A 22,450-nucleotide genomic window follows, 5' to 3' on the forward strand; every position below is an offset into this window, starting at 1 on the left:
ATATCTAATGATATAATATCTTTGGGACGTACCTATATTTATTCTAAGATGGGGAGATACATTGCATTACCAAAATTTTTGTAAAATTGGAGAAAAATCTTGTATAAAATTAAGTGAACTAAAGTCCGTAACTAGGTGGTAGCGTGAATTTGTATGTTCATTTATCAAGAATAATTAAGCGTAAAAATTTGAAAACTAAACTGATGTACTTTTCAGGTTTTCCAGTGTAGCTTTTACTAAAAGATGGATAATCTACTGTCCGTTCGACTTCAAGAGTTTCGTGGGATACGAAGAGGTGAGTAACCTTGTAGATGGATTATTTTATTTTGGATGATATGAGGGACACCTCCAAGAATACAATCTTCCTTACGGGTCGCTGACGAATGAATTTGGACTAATACAAATTTTAATGTATATCAAAAAAAAATTTTTTTATTGCCCCCGTCATGAAAGCTGATGTCTTTTAAATGTTTCGCTATCACGTTCAAATATGAATAGCGGAACAAGGAGAGCATGTTACAAACAAGACACGAGTCACGCTTCCTTACTACGTTATGTTTCTGTGTTACGTGAAAATATTCTAATTGCCCACTGCTCGTCCATTCGTTTAGTGACTGGTTTCCGAAACATAAATTTTGATCTTCATATGTAAGTGGTTATGTGTTAACACCATATTTTATAATTACTTTGTGAATAATTTGTAAATAATATTTAGTTACATTTATTTTTATTTATATTATTTTATTTAGATTTTAGTTATTTGAGAAGAAAAATATGTATTTATATTTGTGTCTTATAATTATGTAAAAGAATAATGGCCTTCTCTTGGCCGTATATTTAATTTAAGCCCGCCTGAAGGGAAACACAGTCGTGTTCCTGCTCGCTGTGTTAGTTTTACAAGTATTTTAATTTGTCCCTCCTCCAATGCCGGCTATACCTAGTTAAAACGAGGGCTAAGTTAACCCCAAAATGGTATTTCTAACAACCCACGACCCTTGAGGGTTTAGGTTTTTGTTTTACTTGAGTTTCCTTTTTTATTATATTTGATTTCTTAATCCATATCCATTCTGTGGGTAATGAATTTGACCTTCCAAATATATTCACGAATTGGATTAGCTAAGGATTGACAACCGTCGCTAAGGCGTCGCCTAGCAACAAGCCGACCATCTTCGTTTTTAAATCATATTCTGCTAATAAGTGGTCATGAGTTTTTTAAGTTTCTAACCAGCCCTGTCTGCGTTCAGTTGGTATTATTTATTGTACATATTGAGTTTCTTAATCGATATTAAAGTCTAGAACCAGACCTTTTCTGCGTTTTTGGCCTTTAACTGGAATATGAGTTGTTGTAAATTAGTCGGCTGGTATAATTCATTAAAACAAGAACCAGGTCCTATCTCCCTCAATAAGTTCCTGTGTGGCCATCTTGTCTTTTGCGCATTTCGCCTGTAGATGAGCCAGTACAGACGTGGGGTACCAACTTTGAACCAGTTTGAAAGTTGCAGTGGTGTTTATAATCGTAGCTACGGAGCGGCGACCTACACATCTTGACAGCAAACTATCTTCCTCTAACCTATGAGTGGATCAAATTTTCTTTGGGACCGTCGACCAGTATTTATTTTATATATCTATTGATTTTGTAAATTTATTTTCATAATTTATTTAGCTAATTTCATTTTTGAATAAAAGACTTTTTATTTTTACTTTTATTCATTGTTTTATTCCTACTCTTTTGTTTATTTTATGTTGCAAGTTTTCTAATGTTAGACTAACCAAATTAATATTTATATTCGAGCCAACTTGTTTTGTTCCTGACAGTTTTCCAAGAAAAATACATAGACAATTTGAGGTGGTTTTAACAGTGTGTGTCCAATCACGGTAATTTAGGTAATTGATGATTAAACTAATCATTACCCACAAATCCTTCAAAATGCATTTGGACTATGTTAAAAATAAATGTATGAAAAGTATGAAATATTTTGAGTGAACTGTATGATTGGATAACAGACAAGTTGGATGAAAATTAATACAAGTAATTCAATTCGTTGGTCAATTAAATAAAATTGAGTGATATGAGAAATCTCTTTTGAAATGTTTACTGCAATATCAAATCAAACTATGATTCATTAAATATTGATTTTCAGTCATACTGCTTTAAGTCATTATGAAATAGGGTTACTTGTTGAGATTATTGGTCGGTTCCACCTTTTCCCCTTCTGACATATCTGCTTGGTCCATGTAGAGCCTTCCTCCACTCGATCATATTTCAATACTGATGAAAGAAATTGAAAGATGCGAAAAATCACTTCACTCGGTGATTGGGTACCCTATATAAAAATCATTGATTTCCTTCTGATTAAGAGATCACCTGGAATTGTCTATAGTGATTTTTTTTATGTTGTTGAGGGCTGAGAAAAATACATCACTTGTATCTGTCCTAAGGGCATAGAATATAGAGAAAATATTACGCCTTGCTCAATGTGACAGGAGTTGGCGCTTGTTGTTCATTATATTCCTCGACCTTATCCTGACAGTCAAACAGTTCATCATTGGTGAAGGCAATATGGATGGAAAATTCATTGTCAGGATTATACGAATTGTTAAAGTTTAATTTAAGTTGGGCAGAATTCTCCATCTTGAACCTGGCGGAATAGTATTTGATGTCTCTTCTCCCCTTTCTTAACAAATCCTCACTTTCTGAAACATTTATAAACAAGTAGAGAAAACTTATTCTTACTATAGCTCATTTCAATTTCACGTTTTAAAATAAAAACAAGTTTTACGTCAGTATGAAAACAAACTGCTAACTCAATAAAATATAATAATCAATCTATGCATATTGCATGGGACATTTCAAATTAAAGCGTCCTGACATTAAATTATAAAGTATTAGCAAGAAAGATGTCTTGGCTACAGCTTTAAATTTCCGAGGGGGCCCTAAAATTTTTTTTTTTTTTCAATCCATCAAGTTTATCGAAGGATCAAAAAATACTTCAAATTATCGAAAGTCGACTGTAGCTCTATTTTACTTTGAATATACATCAACATCTGACTGCTGATAATTTGGCTTTACTAAAGTAAAAAATGTGTATAAATTTAGTTTTATTCGATAGAAACAAAAAGATGGATGTAACGGCTATCGGAGGTTAATTTTAAAATAGCATTAAAAAAAAAAAAATGTAAAAAAGGTACATGCATCAGTATAGCTTGGTCAGAACAAGCGTCTACGCTATATAGAAATAATTAAATAATGTGGCAGAGAGAGAGGGACAGTTGTGGCACCCCTCAGAATTAGGAACCCTACGTTGTGGCAAGCGTCATTTTAAGGTTGGGCACCCAGCATTAAGTATACCTTCTTTTTTTTCCTATGGTTATAGTTTAGAACTTTTTATATTAAAAAAATCGTTTATCTTACCTTTTAATCAGGGTGAGGCACTATTATTTGAAAAATTGTTTTTTTTAAACGTGTATAATAAATATTACACCCCATTTATTAATTTATTTTGTTCCATAAAACCTGACTTCTTGTTAACAACACTGTGCATATATCCGGCATATTGGACCTCGTTACAATTTTTTAAAATATATATTCCTACCTAATATTTCATCAAATCAGTAATTGGTTGTATAATGAAAGTAAATAAATGTCACTTTGCAGTTGTCTAAAACGTGGCTCTAATCTAATTGTACCCTACTCAGCATTATTCTAGTTCATTTTGTTATATTAAAAAAGCTAATAATTAATTCGACATTAATTGCTAAATTCATAATTTTAATATATTTTCCGAAATAGATAATATTTCTTAAAAATTATATTAGAATTAATCATTCTCTGTTTATTGTATAATCGTTAAGGATTGTCGAGTGTAACTATAACTATAAACGAAATTTTACTAATGAGAAAACAGTTTGTGTTATGGAGATTGACAGTTGTTCCAATGAAGTGTTCAGAGAATGAAAGTGAAAGACATTAACTGAAAGTAAAAGGGCGAGAAAGGTTACAGTATAGGTATCTCATTAACCATTACTAAATCCGAATCCAACTCTACAATTATTCAGTTGAAGAACATAATGGAACTAAACGTCTTGAAAATTATTTCAATCAGGCAATACTATTTTTACCTAAATGCGTTGGATAGTCACTAGAATAAGTTATTAGACGCTTCTAGATTTTTTTATACATGTCCCATGCAATCATATTCAGTTACAAATAAAATAGAGATCATTATATAAATAAAATTAAAATTTTCATAAATAAAAATGAAACTATTCTTGAATTAAAAATCTAACGATTTTTCTATGGAACATTTCTTTCATTATCAACTTTACACTAACAGAACACATTTTTTAACTTACTATGTAGATTTACTATTAACGTGTTAATATACTTTATCAGAAAATGTATCAATCAAGATGGAACAATTAAATTAATCGACTAAGCTAAGTTCATGCGCTTTTTATGTGCGAATGTGGCAACCCATACAAAAAAAACGCAAGTTCAGCTTTATCCAAATGGAGACTTTAAAATATGAGGCCCACAAGATTTGAGATCATGTCTTTCAAATTATTTTCCAAACAACTTTCGGATTTAAACAACACCCAAGTAATAAACATCAGGTTATTTAATATCTGAAGAGTAACACAAATTAAACATTTACAAGAGATACTTTTCTTGATTTTTGATTAAGAAAATCATGAAACATTTCTTAAAAGTCTATTCATTTAAGTACATCTATACGTATCATTATCAGTGATAATCTGTTTAATCTTTTCTAAAGCAATTATACTTCGAAGTTCATTCTTGATTCGTTATAATTTATTTATAAACATTGGTTAGGAGCCTAGTACGCCCATAGGGTAAAGATGATAACTACTGAAGGAAATATTGTTTTATCACTTAATAAAGAGTGCCACAATTTGTAATTTTTTTTTCCAAAACCCCTACAAAATTTTAATGGTGTATTTATAAACAATGAACTTTCTCCTTTTACTGTAGAACATCTACATTCTAAGGAGTCCTTTGGAGTGTATTATTTTTGTTGTCAGTATTTATAAAAGTGTATAATGTGTTGGGGCACACATTATTTCTGAATTTAACAAACTTAAATCTAATAAAAACTTAATCCTAATACTACGTGACCTTACATAGTGTGTTGCCAACGCACCGGAGGGGGGGGGCAGGTGTTAACGTTACACAACTTGTAAAAGAATACACTGCCATTGTGAGCTCTTAACAGCTAGACAAACTTGTAACAAGCTGTTCTATTGGTTGAAAAAGAAGACCAAAATTGGTCTCAGCTAGGTCTGTTAGTAATGCCACCGATTATAGGAGTTGGTTATAGTTATTTATATAAATTATTATTTTTATACATACCCTTAATGGAAAATGTAGATCTAAATAAATATAGTTTAAATAACTTAAATTTTGAAATAAAATTTATTTTCTATTAAGGAGATACTAATAAAAGCTCTTGTTTTACTTAAATCTAGCAGAACAACGTTTTAAAGAAAAACAATTATTTCCACGTCCCAACGGCTGAATCATCTAGTGCAGCGGTTTCCAAAGTGGATGCCTGGGGTACCGCAAGAAAATGTCATTTCTCAAACTATTACAAAAAAAAGAAAAGAAAGAAAAATATAAAAATTAAAATATGAAATACAGTGTATTCCAGGATTTACTTTACACTGTTTTTTATTTTTTTCTTACAAATACAAGAAGAAAAAACAGGAAACAAATTCCTCTAAGGATTCCTAAAGGCCGACATTTAAGCCCGACAAGGATGCCATGGTGAATAAAGTTTGGGAGTCTCTGCTCTAATGAATTGACAATGGAATTTCCTGCAGCCTTCAATCCGCGGTACGAGTCCGCAATAACAGTAATCGATGCTTTTGCGTAATCTTTGTGACTGGGTTTAAGATCGAGTTTCACCCCTACCACTTTTCTAATGGTCCTTTATATACGATACATTTAGATTTATTTTAAATTCTTACCTCAAATCTTGTTATTATAGAATGATTATTCATGATTTACATGTATATAAATTGACAGAATATGTCAATATAGGTAAGCTGGTTTAAGACCGCGACTATTGGTAACAACTTTAATTTCTTTGAACACTAATTTTTCTCGAAAACTTCCCTTTATTGCCAACAGATCGAAGCATACCTGACCACCTTGGGAGCTCGGGTGATCGGTTGCAGCAAGGAGGGGAGGAAACTCCTGAGCCTCCGAGTAGGGGAAGGACCAGTGTGTGTCCTCGAGGCCGGCATCCACGCCCGGGAGTGGGCCTCCCCAATGGCCGCCCTCTACGCCGTCGACAAGATAATCAATGAGCCCATTCCGGGCCTCACCTGGATCATAGTGCCCTTACTCAACCCCGACGGATATGAGTACTCCAGGAAGAGCAAATCAACGGTATTTTTTCCATTAGTCACCAACATTATACATATCTATGGTAACTACATATCTACGGTTAACTTTACAGATCAACTTTTAATTTGAAAAAAATAACAAGTAAAATTCCTAATCTATATTAGATATCTCGATTGGCCTCGATTGTTTTCATTACGAAATAAATAAGGTAAGACAAAGCAAAAACAAAGAATCATTTTATTTTCTCGTCCGAAATTATCTTGTTATGACCTATGTATCTCACTGCATTTAAATGTCTATAAGAACACCCCATGAACGTGTTTTAAGTACCTTTTATCATATGTTAAGAGGCTTTTGCCTATGACTGATAGAAGGGACCGCTTCACTGTACACCAATTTCCCCTGATAAAGATATTGGAGGAGTTTCAAGTATCAGATAGTCTCGCATCTTCTTATCGTCGGCTCAGAGATACCTTTTGAAAAGCTAATCCAGTTTGTTGGCATTACCTTCATACTCCTGGTTGAACGGCTCAGATAAGCTGAGGAAATCTACATTATTGCTGAATAAAAGCGTTCTCATAATAAATACATAAAATAAGTACGTGTGTGATATTGGTAGACAAATCATCATTACAACATTGTACAACTATCTTCAGTTCTCTAGATGTCCTTAATTTTAAGAGAGGTGCCAGTACATAACTACAGTACATTGGCACGATGATTCGCATTCATATCGCTGCTTTGGTTAAATAGTGGCACATTTGACAAAAAAAGTAGTTTTGGTTCTATTTTAAAATGGATTTGATCCAAAGATATTACCGTAAACAGGGGTTTCACTCACACACTGTGGTTCCTCTATAGACTGATCCATAGCTAGTAGGTTTGTCAAAAAGTGACCACAGTCTATGTGCCACTGTTCAAACAAAGCAGCTGAATTGTTACTTTACTGACAAATGTTTTATATGAACCTGACTAATCTTTGGTTAGTTAACTTATTTATGAATTAATATAGATCTTGTTTCCATTAACGAGTAGAATTTTGAATATTCGAAATTTATACAGTAAAATTGTTTCCAGAGGTTTTGGAGAAAAAACATGAACAAAACAAAAAGCCTATGGTGCAATGGTGTAGACATCAATAGAAATTTCAGCTACCGCTGGGGAGGTATGTTCATATTAAGCGAGGCATATAGTTATGGTACTGTAGTTGCAATTGATTATTATATTGTATTTTATAATGAATGTAAGCAGCCTATATTTTTTAATGAACATATTATTTGGTAACTTCCTCATATTCATATTGGATACATCTCCTAACTTCCTTCTTTCTGAGCTATTGTCGAAACTTATTATTATTACTAAATTCTGGTATCCTTAGTTCAATTCACATAGAATCAATTGAAGCAGAATTAAATATCCCCCTCCAAATGCCTCTCCCACCCAAAGCATTCCTTCCTTCAGAAATATTCAACATCATTCAGAAATTACCTTCCCGCAAAGCTCCGGAATGCAACCTAATTACATCCGGTATCCTAAAACATCTTTCCTAATCTAAATCTGTGATGCTCTCTTCCGATTCGCATATTTTCCTGACCCTTCAAAATTATCTATAGTCAAAATGATACGCAACCTTCAGATGCTGTTATAATTCCCATCCTCCTGCTATCCTATCTCTCTTTTATGAATCCTATCTCTCTTACCCATGATAGCCACAATCCTGGAGATACCTATTTAGAAACGCCTATACCTCATCCGAGCTTCCAATCATATAAACCCAGGTCACCAGTTTGGATTCCGAATATCCCACTCTACTATCCAGCAATTGTATGATGGACGTTAACTCGCCTATATTGGAGCGCAGAATGTACATACAGTAATATACTGTGGGCAGTCATTCTTGAAGTGGAACAGGCTCGTCCTTCTTGATGTATTGGTACTCAGGACTGCTATATAAAATCCAAGAATTCTTATCCTCTACATACTTTCTCATTATCCGTTCCCTACCTCTCTTGCAGGTTATTTAAAGTAAATTATGATAGAGTTTATCTCTTGCCTCACTCTGCCAGTGTACCTTAGGGGTCATATCCTTTATACAGTTTATACAGCTGACATCCCAAATACATATGTGTGGTATCAGTAAATAATGACCCATCTATTATGTCCCAAATCATCCAATCTCACATTACATTCTTTGAAGAATGGTGTCAGGACTGGAGGATAAAATAAATTCTGATAAATCCAATTATATCACTTTGACCCTTCATCGTAAGCCTATGGTTTTCTGCCCCACACAATTTTTATTATTACATCTGGAGGGACGGCTACTTGGAATCCTCATACAAACAAGACTGAAAAAACAGGAAATCGCTCATCGATTCTAACTATTAAATACTCACTAGACAAACGGTCTAAACTTCCAACTAATTACAAAATATTCGTTTATATGGCCATAATACGGTCTATTGAGACTAACAGAGTTGATCTTTAGGCTTCACTAAGTCTTCGAATTCCTAAATGTTCCATAACTTTTCGATTTGGCCAAAAATATATATTAAACCTTTTATAAGTAACTTTCTAACCACCTAAACCCACTTGTTTCTATTATTTATTCTCCTCCATTACCTGATAAACCTCCTAGATGTCTGAAAAGAAGGATTCTAGATTTTCTATTGGATATCAATGGGAAGATTCTACACAAGTCTGTATCGTATTATTGTAATATAGCTCACACCAAATTTACTTCTTGCATATATATATATATTTTGGATATACTTGTAAGTATCAATGATTAAATTTAAAAAAAATTAAATCCAGATGGTTTTAACAGGCCCAATGATTTCTGATTGGTTTTATATTTATATTTTCAACAACCTCAGTTTTAGTTAATTAACAACCTTTTCACGATAATAATATTCCTTTATCGTCATAATTTTATCTACTATTGTAAAATCATATTATGCTGTATTGTCATTTATTTTCTTTCATACTTACAGTTATTTTAATAAAAAGTTTCTATAATCAATCTAGAAGTCAACATTTGTCTTCTTTGATTCGAACTTAAAACTTTACCATACATAGGTTGGTAAGCTATGTGCTCAATTCAATGCTCTGTTTGCTTTGAATATTAAATAAATGCCAAGTTATTCCCATTCTCTTAATGGAAGTAACCTTTTTTAACCCTTTCATAGCTCCAATAATAGTCAGCATAGGAAGTCCAATTAAGACTAAACACAATTGGTTTGCCAAACATTGGTTTGCATCAAGAAACTCTCATTACTAAGGCGTTTCCTAAAACTGGTCTTGGAATCAATATATTTAAACAGTACAAGTTCGGATGCTAGGTAGCAGCGACTAAAGGCCGATTAACATACTCGTATATTGGTAACAGTAAGCAAATTCTACTAACATAGAATACTGAATGTACTGGCTGCATAAAAGATAGGTATGGGGGTGTATACATCATTCCACACTGATATCAGCCGCAATCAAGGTGTAGCAGTGCTCCCTACCAAAGGCCGAGAGAACTACATAACTGTATTTCCTATTAAATCATGTCAATTTCTAGTAAATATATTAATGTTTATTTTGTTTAAAATATGTAATATTTATAAATATTGTAATTTAAAGCATGACAAATTAAATAAGAGTTCTCTGCTCCACTTTTAGTTAGTCGCTCACACACAGTGGCCCTAGGCCGCCTTTACATTCCACTCGGGAAAATCTCTCTGTAATTCGTTTGAACTTAATAATGACAATATCACCCACCAATAGATCAGATTATTTATAACTATTTTGCTACTTAATATAAAGTGCTGTTATTTCTTAAATACCCTTTGGGTCTCCCTTTTCCCTTCCTTCCTATACACGTAATTGCGTAACCAAAAGTGGGTACACCAGGTCGAATTTGTTCTTCCAATAAGATCTAAGAAGCATCCATGTTACCTTGGATATTCTGGTCCAAACCAATAAACTACCTACAGTATGTCCAACTTTAGAATTATTGCAGAAACCTGCAGTCTTATGGCTGATATAACCTCTTAATAGTTGGAAAAAGAGGTGTTGATATCCACTGTCATGTTTTCAAAGTACTGCTACGTTTTACTATTTCAAGTTGTAATTGTAGTTTAAACTTGTATTCGGTATAAAAGTTTATGAAAAATGAGTCCAAATGCAACCGGAATGCGTTATTATATATTAGAATAGCAAAAAAAGGTTGTAATGTAGACGAAAAAAATGTTTGTCGCATTAGAATCATTATATTATAATTAACTAATGCAACACCAAACCAACATACGTAGTAGATCAACATTTGATTATCGTGATCCTGAAAATTTCACCAATTAAAACAATGAAATGTTAAGCCATTTGTTCTTCAGAAATAATTCTACTTTTCTACTAAAGCTGTCTTCAAAACAGCAGCTAAGATTCTGTATGGGCCGATTCAAAAAGAAAACTTAGATATTAATTCCTTTTAACCTAATTTTAATTGTTATTCGATTTCTCGAGAAATAAAAAAGAAATTTATCAATCAATAATTATCCACTTCAATCGACAAATAGATATGGTGTAACAATCAACCCAGTTTTATGAAGAGACTAAAAAATTTGCAAAACTAAATTTGTGTTCCCATTTTAGAAATCGAGGTTTATGAATTTCTCATTAACAATAAATTAATCAATTTTTTTGGAATATAGGTTGTAAATAAGTGAATGAATTTCTGTTAATTATATTTTCCATATATATCTACTATTAAATTATAGAGTTGGATATTAGGAAACCTGTTGCATAATCAGTCCATCTCATTTTCTAATATGTTAGAAATCAGAAAAATTAAAATCATAAAAATTAATAATTATAGTTATAAATTAAAGTCATAAAATATAGCATTGTCATTTCCTAAATCTCCAAAAACATATAAAGGGACCCTAACATGGAAGTAATCTATACGCGATCATAATATCGATAGCATTTTCATTTTGTTTATCAGATCCGGCAGGGTGTTCGAAGCTTCCATGTATGGATACTTTTTGTGGCCTTGGACCCTGGTCAGAACGAGAATCAATGGCTATGAGCACTCTTCTTGGTGATGAAAAGGATATCAGGGTGTACTTTAGTGTACACGCTTGTCAGCAAGCAATAATGTACCCACCTGCTTGTACCTCTGAGAAACCGATAGACATAGAAGACCTGGTAAACATATCTTATAAAAAGCGTTCTAGTTCCTAATAAAAGAAATTATTAAAATATTTCCTTTCGCAGGAAGGTGTGGCTAAAGAGATGAGTGCTGCTATAAAGTCACGATATGGAAAGGAATATGAAGTCGGGCAAAGTAGTGTTATAAGCAGTAAGTAATCCTTATAACTATTATATTTATAATTGAATAAATTCATTTAAAAATTAGGTTTACATCAAAAGACATAAACCTTGTAGATTACTTTTATTCAAATTAGTAAGGGATAAAGAATTGGACCATAGAGCTAGAATAGCCAACATTCTATTACTACCGAAAGATCGGCTATTCACTTTTGTTACCAATGGAAGCGGTGAAAAGAACCTATTATGAATTCACTCAATATCGTCCAGCTAAAAATCGACCATCGACGGGTTGGGGCAGTCTCATCAATGAGCTAATGATATTGTTGATTTTAACTTCAGAACTATTTCTTCTAGTAGAAAATGCAGGATCTTCCCACCATATATCAGTCAGGATTACAAAACCATAATAAATGATATGAATTTCCTCCTTTCAATGTTGAAACGAAAATATGTTAATGAAGAATTAGATGATTTGGACTGACGTTATAGAATGTTCAGAAACTCTAATTCTAGAATATTTCAATACTGCAACACTGGATGGTGAAATTACAACCTATTTCATGGTATATGCTGGTCTTTACACGTCTGAAAAGATATTTCTATAATACCCGAAAGGTGTACCAGAGTCGTATCAGAACAGAGAAGTGTACCAAAGTTCAAAGTGAGAACAAGCATTGCATCAGATAGCAGATGACCTATTTGAATTCGCTTCGTACCATTTCTCTTTGGAAGTTCTCAAAGAGAAGCGGTCCTCTTCCTCCACGGATTACATCAATGATTTGACAGAATTTCCGAACCGTATCCGGCTTGAAAGAAACCCGAGGGTGCACGTCCACATCCTGGAAATGAAACTATCGTATCAATACCTAACTGTTGCAACGCGAACCACTACAATTATCAGATAAATGATGTGTATTGATATATGTAATATTTCTTACTAATACTTTAATAGTATAAATGTAATAACCATGTCATATCTTGTAATATTCTTATATGTGTTATTTGTATCAATAAAGATTACAATATAATCTTCGAATCCACTCAGAAACATGGTCTTTCTTGATGGCGTTAAGAAGCCCCGAGAACTGACTCAACGCAACTTGACCAATCAAAGAGTGAATATACTCTTAAGGGATTCGCCTCCTTAGGATGAAGTAAGTGGTAATATACATTAGTGGATCAGTACACTCTATCATTCTTTTTGGAAGGATCAAAATCTTTTATTTTTCACTCTGGCTTCTATGGATTTCTCCTCCTTCATACACCTTCTTTCGTCAGGACCTATAGCTAATCCCTGTAGGACTGACTACCCCTTCACGACCGTAAGAGAATACCTTACGAAAAGGAGTTTCTGATCCTGCAAGGGCCTACAGTAAATACTTGGAGGACATTCCATCCCCTTCAGGACTGTGAGCGCTTACCTTATGGAGTGAAGTTTCCTCCTGCAAAGATCTGCATAAGATATACCAGTAAAAATCGCCAATTTTTTGTCAGTGCATCTCCCAGCCAGCAAATCAAACCTATTGAACATGTATTATCGAAGTCATGTGATGTAGAGTACCTCAGATTTTCAATTGGAGTAAGAACTAATTAATTATATACAGCCACCTCGAAAATTGGTAGAATTTCACCCAAGAGGCTGGGGTTCGAATGCCGGCACCAATATTGGAAATCCCAACGTGATCTTTACGAAAGAAAGCCTTGGTGTCCCAAGAAATTCGACATGATTACACGCCGTGAAAGAGGACCGACGTGATAAGCATTCGTAATGAAGTTCGACTCGATCACATATTTACAGCGACATTCAGTCATGCCTGACGAGGTCATAAATCACTTATGACACTAATAAGAGCAAATAATCAAGAAGGCAGGAGAAATGGAACATAATGTATGGGGACAGAGTGTAAAGGTACCGAAAGAACAAATGGATCACAGAATCCACAGCTTAATCCATCGCAGTTCAACCTCTATTAGAAAACTGTCACGGATACCACTCCCAAGGACAGACATTAACATGAAGAAGGTGCGACCTTCAAAGCTGTTAACTCAAAATCTAGATTTAAGGCACTACTATGATTTTAGCAGCTCATACCCAGTACTAATCAAGACGTGATAATACAAGGTCAAGATATAAACTGATCGCCTTCAAGAAAATTTGACATAACAACACCAATACCGCCTTAACACCAAAGACAAAATCACAGACCAGCCATGGAAACAGAAGCTTCTATTTCGTTGCTACCAATCCATGGAACATGGCGCAGAACTTCGTCGGATTCACAGGCATAGCCGGCAATAACGTGGAAGAAATCAATACCCATGATGAAGCCACCTGAGATGTGGACCTAAGCTTCAACAAATCTCTTCACTAGATCTTAATTCAACCTGATGAAAGCAAAATAACAGTTTGTTTCTCAAATGGTGTATGGCAGAAGCGTCCATCATCCTAAAATTCATATGTCTGGCCAACCTGCCACACAAAACCCACAACTGGCCTCACGAAGCTTCAACTCAACAGAAGCTCGAAACGGCTACAACTGGTACAAGATATGTTTCGAGTCACACCAACCGAAGGGAATCCCACTAGACCACCCAATTAAGCGACAGCAGGCACATACGATACTTCCTCAGCTAAACACCGAAGCCATCCAGCCAACTCGCAACTCGTGGCACATACAGGCGCTGCCGATGTTCTTTACTTCATTACCTTACGAGGACTAATACATCTGCAGTACCTGAGGAAATTCTAAATTATCAGTTTCTAGAGCAACTCGATGAACAAATCTGAACTCCACTATTTCCACTTCCCAAACATACCTAAATTCCGACTTGGGTGGGAGAGGTAGGTTGGGCAAAATAATTACAAAGACCACTGCAACCAATGGAGGTAATTACAATTATAGCTCTCGTGTAACCAGGCATGATCAAAAGTCCGACGTGAAAGAGGCCCCACGTCATAAGCAGTTGTAATGAAGCCCTACTCGATCTTAAGCAGTAGTTATGAACCCCCACTCCATCACAATTTAACCCAACGAGAACATAATATTTGAGATTATACCATGTGATGGCATATCATCACTTAATCTGTGATACGTTATGAGTCAGATGAGTCGAGATTTATTCGGAAAGGAAAACAGCTTAAGTAACAATATAATAAAGAAATTTATAACTAATTATTTGGGACGATATTTCCTCTTCTTAGCAATTCTTATTTAGAAATCAAGAAACAATTAGTAGCCAATGGCTAAGGCTGATGTAAGTACATAACAACACAAAGTTGAATGACTCCTTTCAAATAATCCACTGCTTTTCTTTTAAGCCAAATATTTGAATTTTTTTAAAATGTATTTTTACGCTTTCTCCTCTCTTTTTTTTAAAGAAATAAAGAACGTATCAGTGACTTCTGACCTTTCATTAATATAAATAGTAATATTACCATCCTCATTCAGGATGGATCATCTGAATAAACAACAGTTTGTAAAATATAAAATTTATTTTTAGAAATTGCCTCGGGTTCCAGTATTGATTGGGCTCGGCAAGTACTAAAAGTCAAATATTGCTACAATTTCGCTCTGCCGGGACCAGAGGTGGGATTCTTACTCCCAGAAAATGAAATTGAGCAAGTTGGTAAGGAATTGCTTGAAGGTATGATGGCAGTGTCTCTTGTAGCAAAAAATTTCGGTAACAACGACATGCCAAACTTTTTAGACGCACCCAAATCTACCTAAATAAATGAAATTGAAAAAAATATAGTGGTAAAATCCTTAGAATGCAAAATTTCTTAGTTTGTAATAACATACATATATATATTTACTTATACCGAGTAGATCAGTATTTAAAAAAATTACTTAAATCGAAATTAAACAGCGGGTCTTACATCCCAGCTTCATTATAACTCTGGCTAAAACTCGCAATCGACCACACTTTCTAATTGAGGTAAGGTGGTGGGTACAGAAGGCAAGATTCGATCTAATAATTTTCGGAGTTTTTCCTTGAGATTCTGGATCGATTTCTTTATAAGTATTTTTTTTGAAAGTAAGATAAGAAAGATCTCATAAAAGAGGGAGTGTGGCGGGTCCACACCGATTTCTAGTTTTAGCGAGAGTTAAATGTAATCCGAAATAAGCATATTATTATCAAATACTGTTCCAATCGAATGCAAGTAAGAACAAAAATCAACTAGTTTGTAATTAGTTGCAATTAATACTTGACAGACAACATGCAGAAAGGATTATAATTCTGGTTTAAGCTGTAAAGCCATGTAAAGCCAAGAAGGCGGGTAATAATACTAATAAAAAAAAAATACAAATTTTGGGACTTAATTTTTAGAGGTTATTTATTTTTAGCCGATGTCCAGCTTTCACGAAAAAAATTCATAACGTCCAATAAACATACTTGTTCTGTAACAAAATGTACGCAATTCAATCCTTTCATAGTATTAACTTTAAGTAGTAATACTAGGATAAGATTTAATGGTTATAAACATAAAAATATACTTTGTTCATTTTTACAATTCTACTATATAAGGCCTAAACACCTCAAGGGAGTGGTTCACTTTTATATCATCTTCCTCTAGTTTCTACCCTCAGAATGGTTTTGATCATTCCTAACCCTATCACTCAACACATTTATTTTTTTACAAGTAATTTATTATTTATTTACATTTCTCATTTTTTAAAATGATTAAAGCTTTAATCATAAATTTACTAATAATATAATATAAAAATGTAAAAAAGGTCTCTTGAGCACGTGCACTTAATCATAAAAATAAAAAGCCTAGAAATGGACATACAGTTGTAAATTATTGCAGTGCTGATCACAAAAACTTACAGGCAGGTTTTATTGTATATCTTATTTACATCATCAACCAAGGGCGTACTCAGGATTAAAACTGGGGGTGGTGAGGCAAGCCATAATCAATCAAGTTGCTACATTCAAGCATGGAAAAGGCGAATAAAATCAAAAATTTAAGATAATCTATAAACAAATATAAACTTTTGTTTCATATATTTTCTCATTAAATTTTTCTTTTCTTTTTTTTTATTGCTTTAGTATATTTTGACTAAATATAGACCGCCCTACGTGGTGGCTTTATTTATCTGACTTTTCAAACAGACAATTATAGCGAGTAGGTAGGTCGATGTACTTATGTCACAATCTCTCAAGAGGAGATCATGACACAAAAAAGTCCATCCTTCCCAGCCTGACCGGCCCCACTAAGACCCCCAGTGTGATATGTCCTATATCACTTTTGAAATATTTGCTTAAAACGGGAAGAGGAAGTATTTAATAGTGTTACATTCGAAAAAAAGAGTTTTATTCCGTAAATTATATAATTTCGCTGTGCTTCATGAGCTATTACAATTAGTATTAGCTTGAAAAAAAATTATTTATTATTAAATTATTACTTTTTTGTCACGTCTTTTATTTTATTAGATATATCACAAACATTTTCAAACCAGTTTGTATACATATTTACAAAAAAATAAGTAAAGTAAAATAAATGCCAATGAACACAAGAAACCACAATCACTTAAAAAGTTTAATAACAAAAAACCTTTTTAATTAAATCGTGAATGCGTCATAGTGGTTTGATCAAACAGGATGTAGAGAAGATAAAAATCATTCAATATCATTTTATTAGATTTAAGATCCAGATATCACAATAAATTACAGCACATAAAAGAAATAATTATATTATTTTTGTACCTTAGAGGTTAAGGACACAATGCTCATATTTTACCATTTTAAAATTGTACAATTGTAAAATGACACATGTCTATTGTCAGTGAACAATGATCCTTACATTGTATCCCAAACCCTCCAATCCCACATCAACACCCTTGAAGAATGGTGCCAAAACTGGAGGATTAAAATAAATTCCAATAAATCCCACCAAATCACATTTACCCTTCGACGTAAACCCATGACCTCTTCCCCTACAATATCCTTTAATAATACCCCACTTATTCCTGTCGAACAGATCCGTTACTTAGGACTACATCTCGACAAACGACTGACATGGAATCCTCATACAATACTAAATAGACAAGAAACTGCTCGTAGATTCCGACTATTGCAACATTTACTAGACAAACGGTCTAAATTGCCAATCCATTACAAAAGACTGATCTACATGAATATTATAAGGCCTATCTGGACATACGGAGTTGAGCTTTGGGGCTCCACTAAACCATCAAATTCCTCCAGAATCCAATCCTTACAGTACAAAATCCTTCGTAAAATCCTTAATGCTCCTCACTTTGTCACAAATCAACTCATCCATCAGGACCTCAATGTTCCATATGTTGCCGATTTGGCCAGAACCAGATACCGTTCCTTCCATAATAAACTTCTCAACCACCCAAATCCACTTGTTTCTAACCTGCCTTCTCCTTCACTACCTAATAATCCTCCTAGGCGTCTGAAAAGAAGATGACCTCGAGATCTTCTCCTCTAGAAATGTTATTGGAGTTCTATCAGTGGGTAGATTCTCCACATGTTTTTATCATGTCACTATGTCACCTACAGCAAATTTACTTGTTGTATATATGTGTATACAGTTGTAAATATCAATAAATAAATTATTAAAAAAAAAAAAAAAATTGTTTTACATTCAGATTTAACTATTTTTGTTTTATTCAGGGTTATAAAAGTTTTATTCCGATGGAAATGTCTTTTTTAACAGCTCTCCTCGAATATTAGGGAAATTTAATCTAGAACTCTACACTTCAGAGGTACCAATGCGGGTTCAATACAAAACCATATTATAAATAATGAAAACCTTTTTAATCCAACGACAACCTCATTTACGACTTCAAAATAATAAACCAGAGAGAATTTTTCAAGTGATTCATACTGCGTTTCAGGAACACTAAACAGAAATGGTATTTTCTTCGTTTTACTCTAGTTTAAAAATCAAGAAAATTGGAAATTTTAGCAGATATTCAGTCAAATATTTACTTGTATTAAGCAATTTAATTAAAAAATATCTATTTTATAGATAAAGGAAACATAATTTTGGGACTAAGTAATCCTACAAGTCTAGTAGCAATGAATAATCCAGTTTTCCAAATCCTCCCTCATTAGATCCTCATCCTCCCTGACAGATTAATTTGTAAATATCAAACATTTTTCAGAAAAGACAAATCAACTATTTATTACAAATTCAGTGTCAGGATGATTTCAGAAAAATGGATATAAATATAGAAGGATGGCACATCATTTAATTTTGATTAAGATATCATGAAGAGGCCCTAACTTCCTAGTAATCTACATAATTTGACATATCACACAAGACATCAGGCCAGTAAAATTTCATACATGAAACATATTATATCATCTGTCAAATGTCTGCGTTACCTTGAGGATTATCTTTGAAGAAAGGGTTCAAACAGAAAATGGATTGACTTACCAGTTATTTAACTTAACCCTTGATAAGTTTGTAAGGGCTTTTGGCATCCAACCCAAGGCAACCTTCACCAAATCAGTGCAGGTAAAAGCAAATAGCAAATGCATATGGCATAGATATTATTGTCTCTTTGCACTAGAGAAAATTTATCCTGACCATAACAGGGTCCCCAAGATATAAGACTGAGATTTTGTTATAGAAAATATGTTTTATTATTTTGTAAAATAAAACGGTAGATGACGATACTGCTCTGGCATGAGATAGCTTGGCGTCCCTTGGGTGTGGAACAGTCTGTGGTGGCGTCTATTAGAGAAAACACACACTCTTTGTCTGTGGAATACACAGTGAAAACACACACTTTCCTTATAGAACCCTTCCTAAATTCCACAATTTGGTAGCAAAGCGTGGCGTAGTTCATAAAGGGTTAAGTAACGAGAGTAATTTACGTATAATAACGGATACGTAAGCTTTATGATTTTATTTAGGACTAACCGCCGAAAGCAAGACACAAAGGACATGGACGCCGCAGGATTCAACATTGAAAAGCTCGCTGTGGAAAATTACGGGATCTGGTCGATGAAAATTGAAGCGTATTTAGAAACAAAACACCTATACCAAGAAATTATCGAAAAAGATCCGCCGACTGAAGAAGATGCAGTTTGAAAAAGAAAAAACAAGCAGGTTCTCTCTATTATTATTCTAACGGTCAGTGAAGATTGTTATTTAATTGAAAGTGCGAAAACAGTTTGGAAAAAATTAAAAGAAAGGTTTGAGGGCGTTCCCGTAGAAAAAGTGATGGATTTGATGTTTGACCTTTCTAAAATTTAGAAAACAGCAGTGAAACGTTAGATGAATACCTTAAAAGGTTTCAGTGTTTAGTCCAGGAGATGGATCAACTATGTAAATCTTTGACAGATAGAGAAAAAGTGAGGGACATTATTGAAGGCTTACCACCCACCATGTTATGACCCAATTGTTAATGCTGTTTTGATAAATAGTAATATTAAATTCACAGAGTTAAGACGGATGCTTTTATCATTTGAAAGGAGGAGCGCTGCCAATGGAAACAACAAGAGAGTCCATCCAACCTGATCAAACTGTAATCCAAAAATCTGTTTTCTATGCAAAAGGTCAGGTCACCTGAAAAAAAGACCACTGGTGGAATGAAGAAGAGAAGAGACAATCCGGAAGAAATAAAGCCTCTCATACACAAAGCCTCAACCAAGAAGACGGCATAGAGCATCCTTAGCCACGGAATTTGCCTTATGGGCTATTTATTTTGATTATACGTTCACTGTATAACTGTGACAATAGGTATTTGGTTGAGGAAGGATCTGAAGATACAAAAGAACATGAAAAGGAAAATTATGTAATCTTTTCCCAGGAAGGGACAAAAGAAATTGATGACTCCTAAGAAAAAGTTCCTGTACTGATGGAACAAGAGACACCAAATCAACAGCAAACGTCAGATGGTGACAAAATAGTCGATGCAGTCTCAGAAATAGATTATTGTGGTCCAAATATTCAGCTTTTTCCTGATTCAATTGAAAATGAAACATCTGTGTTTATCAGAGACAATGCAGTTGATGTTGATGAAGAAATAGAAAATATTAGCCTAGAAAAACCGGACACCAAAAGATGAAAAAACACTTTATTGAAGATTTCTACACTAAGGAAGATGAAGAACACCTTAGATTAATTTCACATGACTTTGATTGGGATGTTGGTGAAAACAAAATAGATTGTGAAGCGAAAATTGAGAAATTTTCTAGAAATTTTAGAGCTAAGAAGAGACCCAAAAAAAAAATGGATTTAGTAGTACATAAAATATTGCTAAACCTTAATTTGAACTAAATGCTCACAATTACTTTAGAGGGGATTTTGATGGACATTATAATCCAGATTATGAAGAACCTGATTGCAGTCGAAAAGGGAGAGGTTCAAATCATCCACTAAAGGGCAGAAGACCAGTTGAGGATGTTTGAATCTAGGACTTAAAGTGTTTGTGAAAAAAATTAATGCAGGTGCAATTGGAATGTGTGCAATAAAAAGGTAAAAAAAATCTATAAATAAAAATAAACACAGTAATAAATAAAAGGGAATAGAACATACTTTAGGAAGGAAGTTGTGACAGAAAATAGGTTTTATTGTTTTGTTTGTAAAATAAAATGGTAGATGGTGACACTGCTCTGGCATGGAATAGCATGGCATCCCTTGGGTCTAGAATAGTATGTCGTGGCGTCTATAAGGGAAAACACGATCTTTGTCTTTCTTTATAAAACCCTCCCTAAATTCCACAACAGATTTCCCTCGATGTAAATAATATTATCTTCAGCAGTAACTAGAGTTACATCTGGTTACTACTGAAGACAGTATTGGGTAAGGATTGGGCTCTTAAAACATAGTTTATCAAGAAGACAGTGAAGATCTTTCTGCACAAGATGATGATCCATCATATTTATATAAACGCTTTAGAAAGGAATCCTTGAACAAATATCAGGAAGAATGGAATACTTATATTTAAAAGGAAGATTCTCCAAATAATATTTGTTTCTATCAATGCAAATGACCACTGAAGAAGAAAGACTGCATAGTTATATGATTGTTCTGGAGCATGTGTTTGTTTTAACTTTCAGAAATACATTTTGCTTTATAAGCATTGCATTATTTAAACTTTCATTCAGTACATAAAATTATTAAATAAAAATATCAGGTCAGTAATTTTATCTCACTAATTGCACAAAAAATATAGAACAAACCAGGGCAAAAATTATTTACAATATAAATTATTATGTTTTTGTATTTTTTAATACATAAATAATATTTGAGAAGCTCCAGTTCAAAATGCATTTTGTCTATTTTTCATAAATAGTAAATTATTTTTAGCAAGAAGTCAAAGTATAAAATGTTTTGGATAACAAAGCTTTTTTGTGACTGATTTCAGATTTTTGAAGTCTGTTGTTCAAAGCTAAAACTGGATTTCATCACTTTTTTTTATAGTTCAGTTTTTTTTTTTTTTTCAGATAAAACTGGATTCAGACAAATTACATTCTAGTCTGATGCTCCTCATTTCTGACACCAACTACTTAACACACTTTGAGATACAACATGACAATACTTCCTGATCGAATTAAAACTAAAACTTAGTTCATGGACTGAGCAATATAATACAGTTATATAATGAAAGCTCAACATAATTCAACCAACATGACACAATCTCCATAGAGCAGCATATAAATTGGGTATTACATCTATCTATTTATTTAAATGTTTTTTCTTTTCTGTAGAATTTGAAATACAAAAAAAATAAATAAATAATGAGGATAAATAGAAAAATATGGGCATCATCTGAT

The 22,450-nt window shown here is 33.5% G+C and overlaps 1 protein-coding gene across 3 annotated transcripts in view; it reads left to right on the forward strand.

Moving 5' to 3' along the window:
* Window positions 1-22,438, forward strand: part of LOC106682362 (carboxypeptidase B) — a 26,000-nt gene extending 3,562 nt beyond the window's left edge. The window contains exons 2-7 of one of the 3 annotated variants that reach the window (XM_014423163.2): window positions 217-295; window positions 6,152-6,412; window positions 7,448-7,535; window positions 11,358-11,560; window positions 11,630-11,714; window positions 22,121-22,438. In XM_014423163.2, coding sequence (XP_014278649.1) covers window positions 217-295; window positions 6,152-6,412; window positions 7,448-7,535; window positions 11,358-11,560; window positions 11,630-11,714; window positions 22,121-22,152 — 748 coding nt within the window. In that variant the 3' untranslated portion in view covers window positions 22,153-22,438. Of the gene's footprint in view, window positions 1-216; window positions 296-6,151; window positions 6,413-7,447; window positions 7,536-11,357; window positions 11,561-11,629; window positions 11,715-15,187; window positions 15,442-19,582; window positions 20,744-22,120 lie in introns of those variants that run through there. The other 2 variants (XM_014423162.3, XM_014423161.2) reach the window with 2 other exon arrangements.
* The last annotated feature ends 12 nt before the right edge of the window (window positions 22,439-22,450 follow it).

This window comes from Halyomorpha halys, unplaced genomic scaffold, assembly GCF_000696795.3.
Source record: "Halyomorpha halys isolate HHAL.00 unplaced genomic scaffold, Hhal_1.1 Scaffold409.1, whole genome shotgun sequence".
Taxonomy (NCBI): Eukaryota; Metazoa; Arthropoda; class Insecta; order Hemiptera; family Pentatomidae; genus Halyomorpha; species Halyomorpha halys.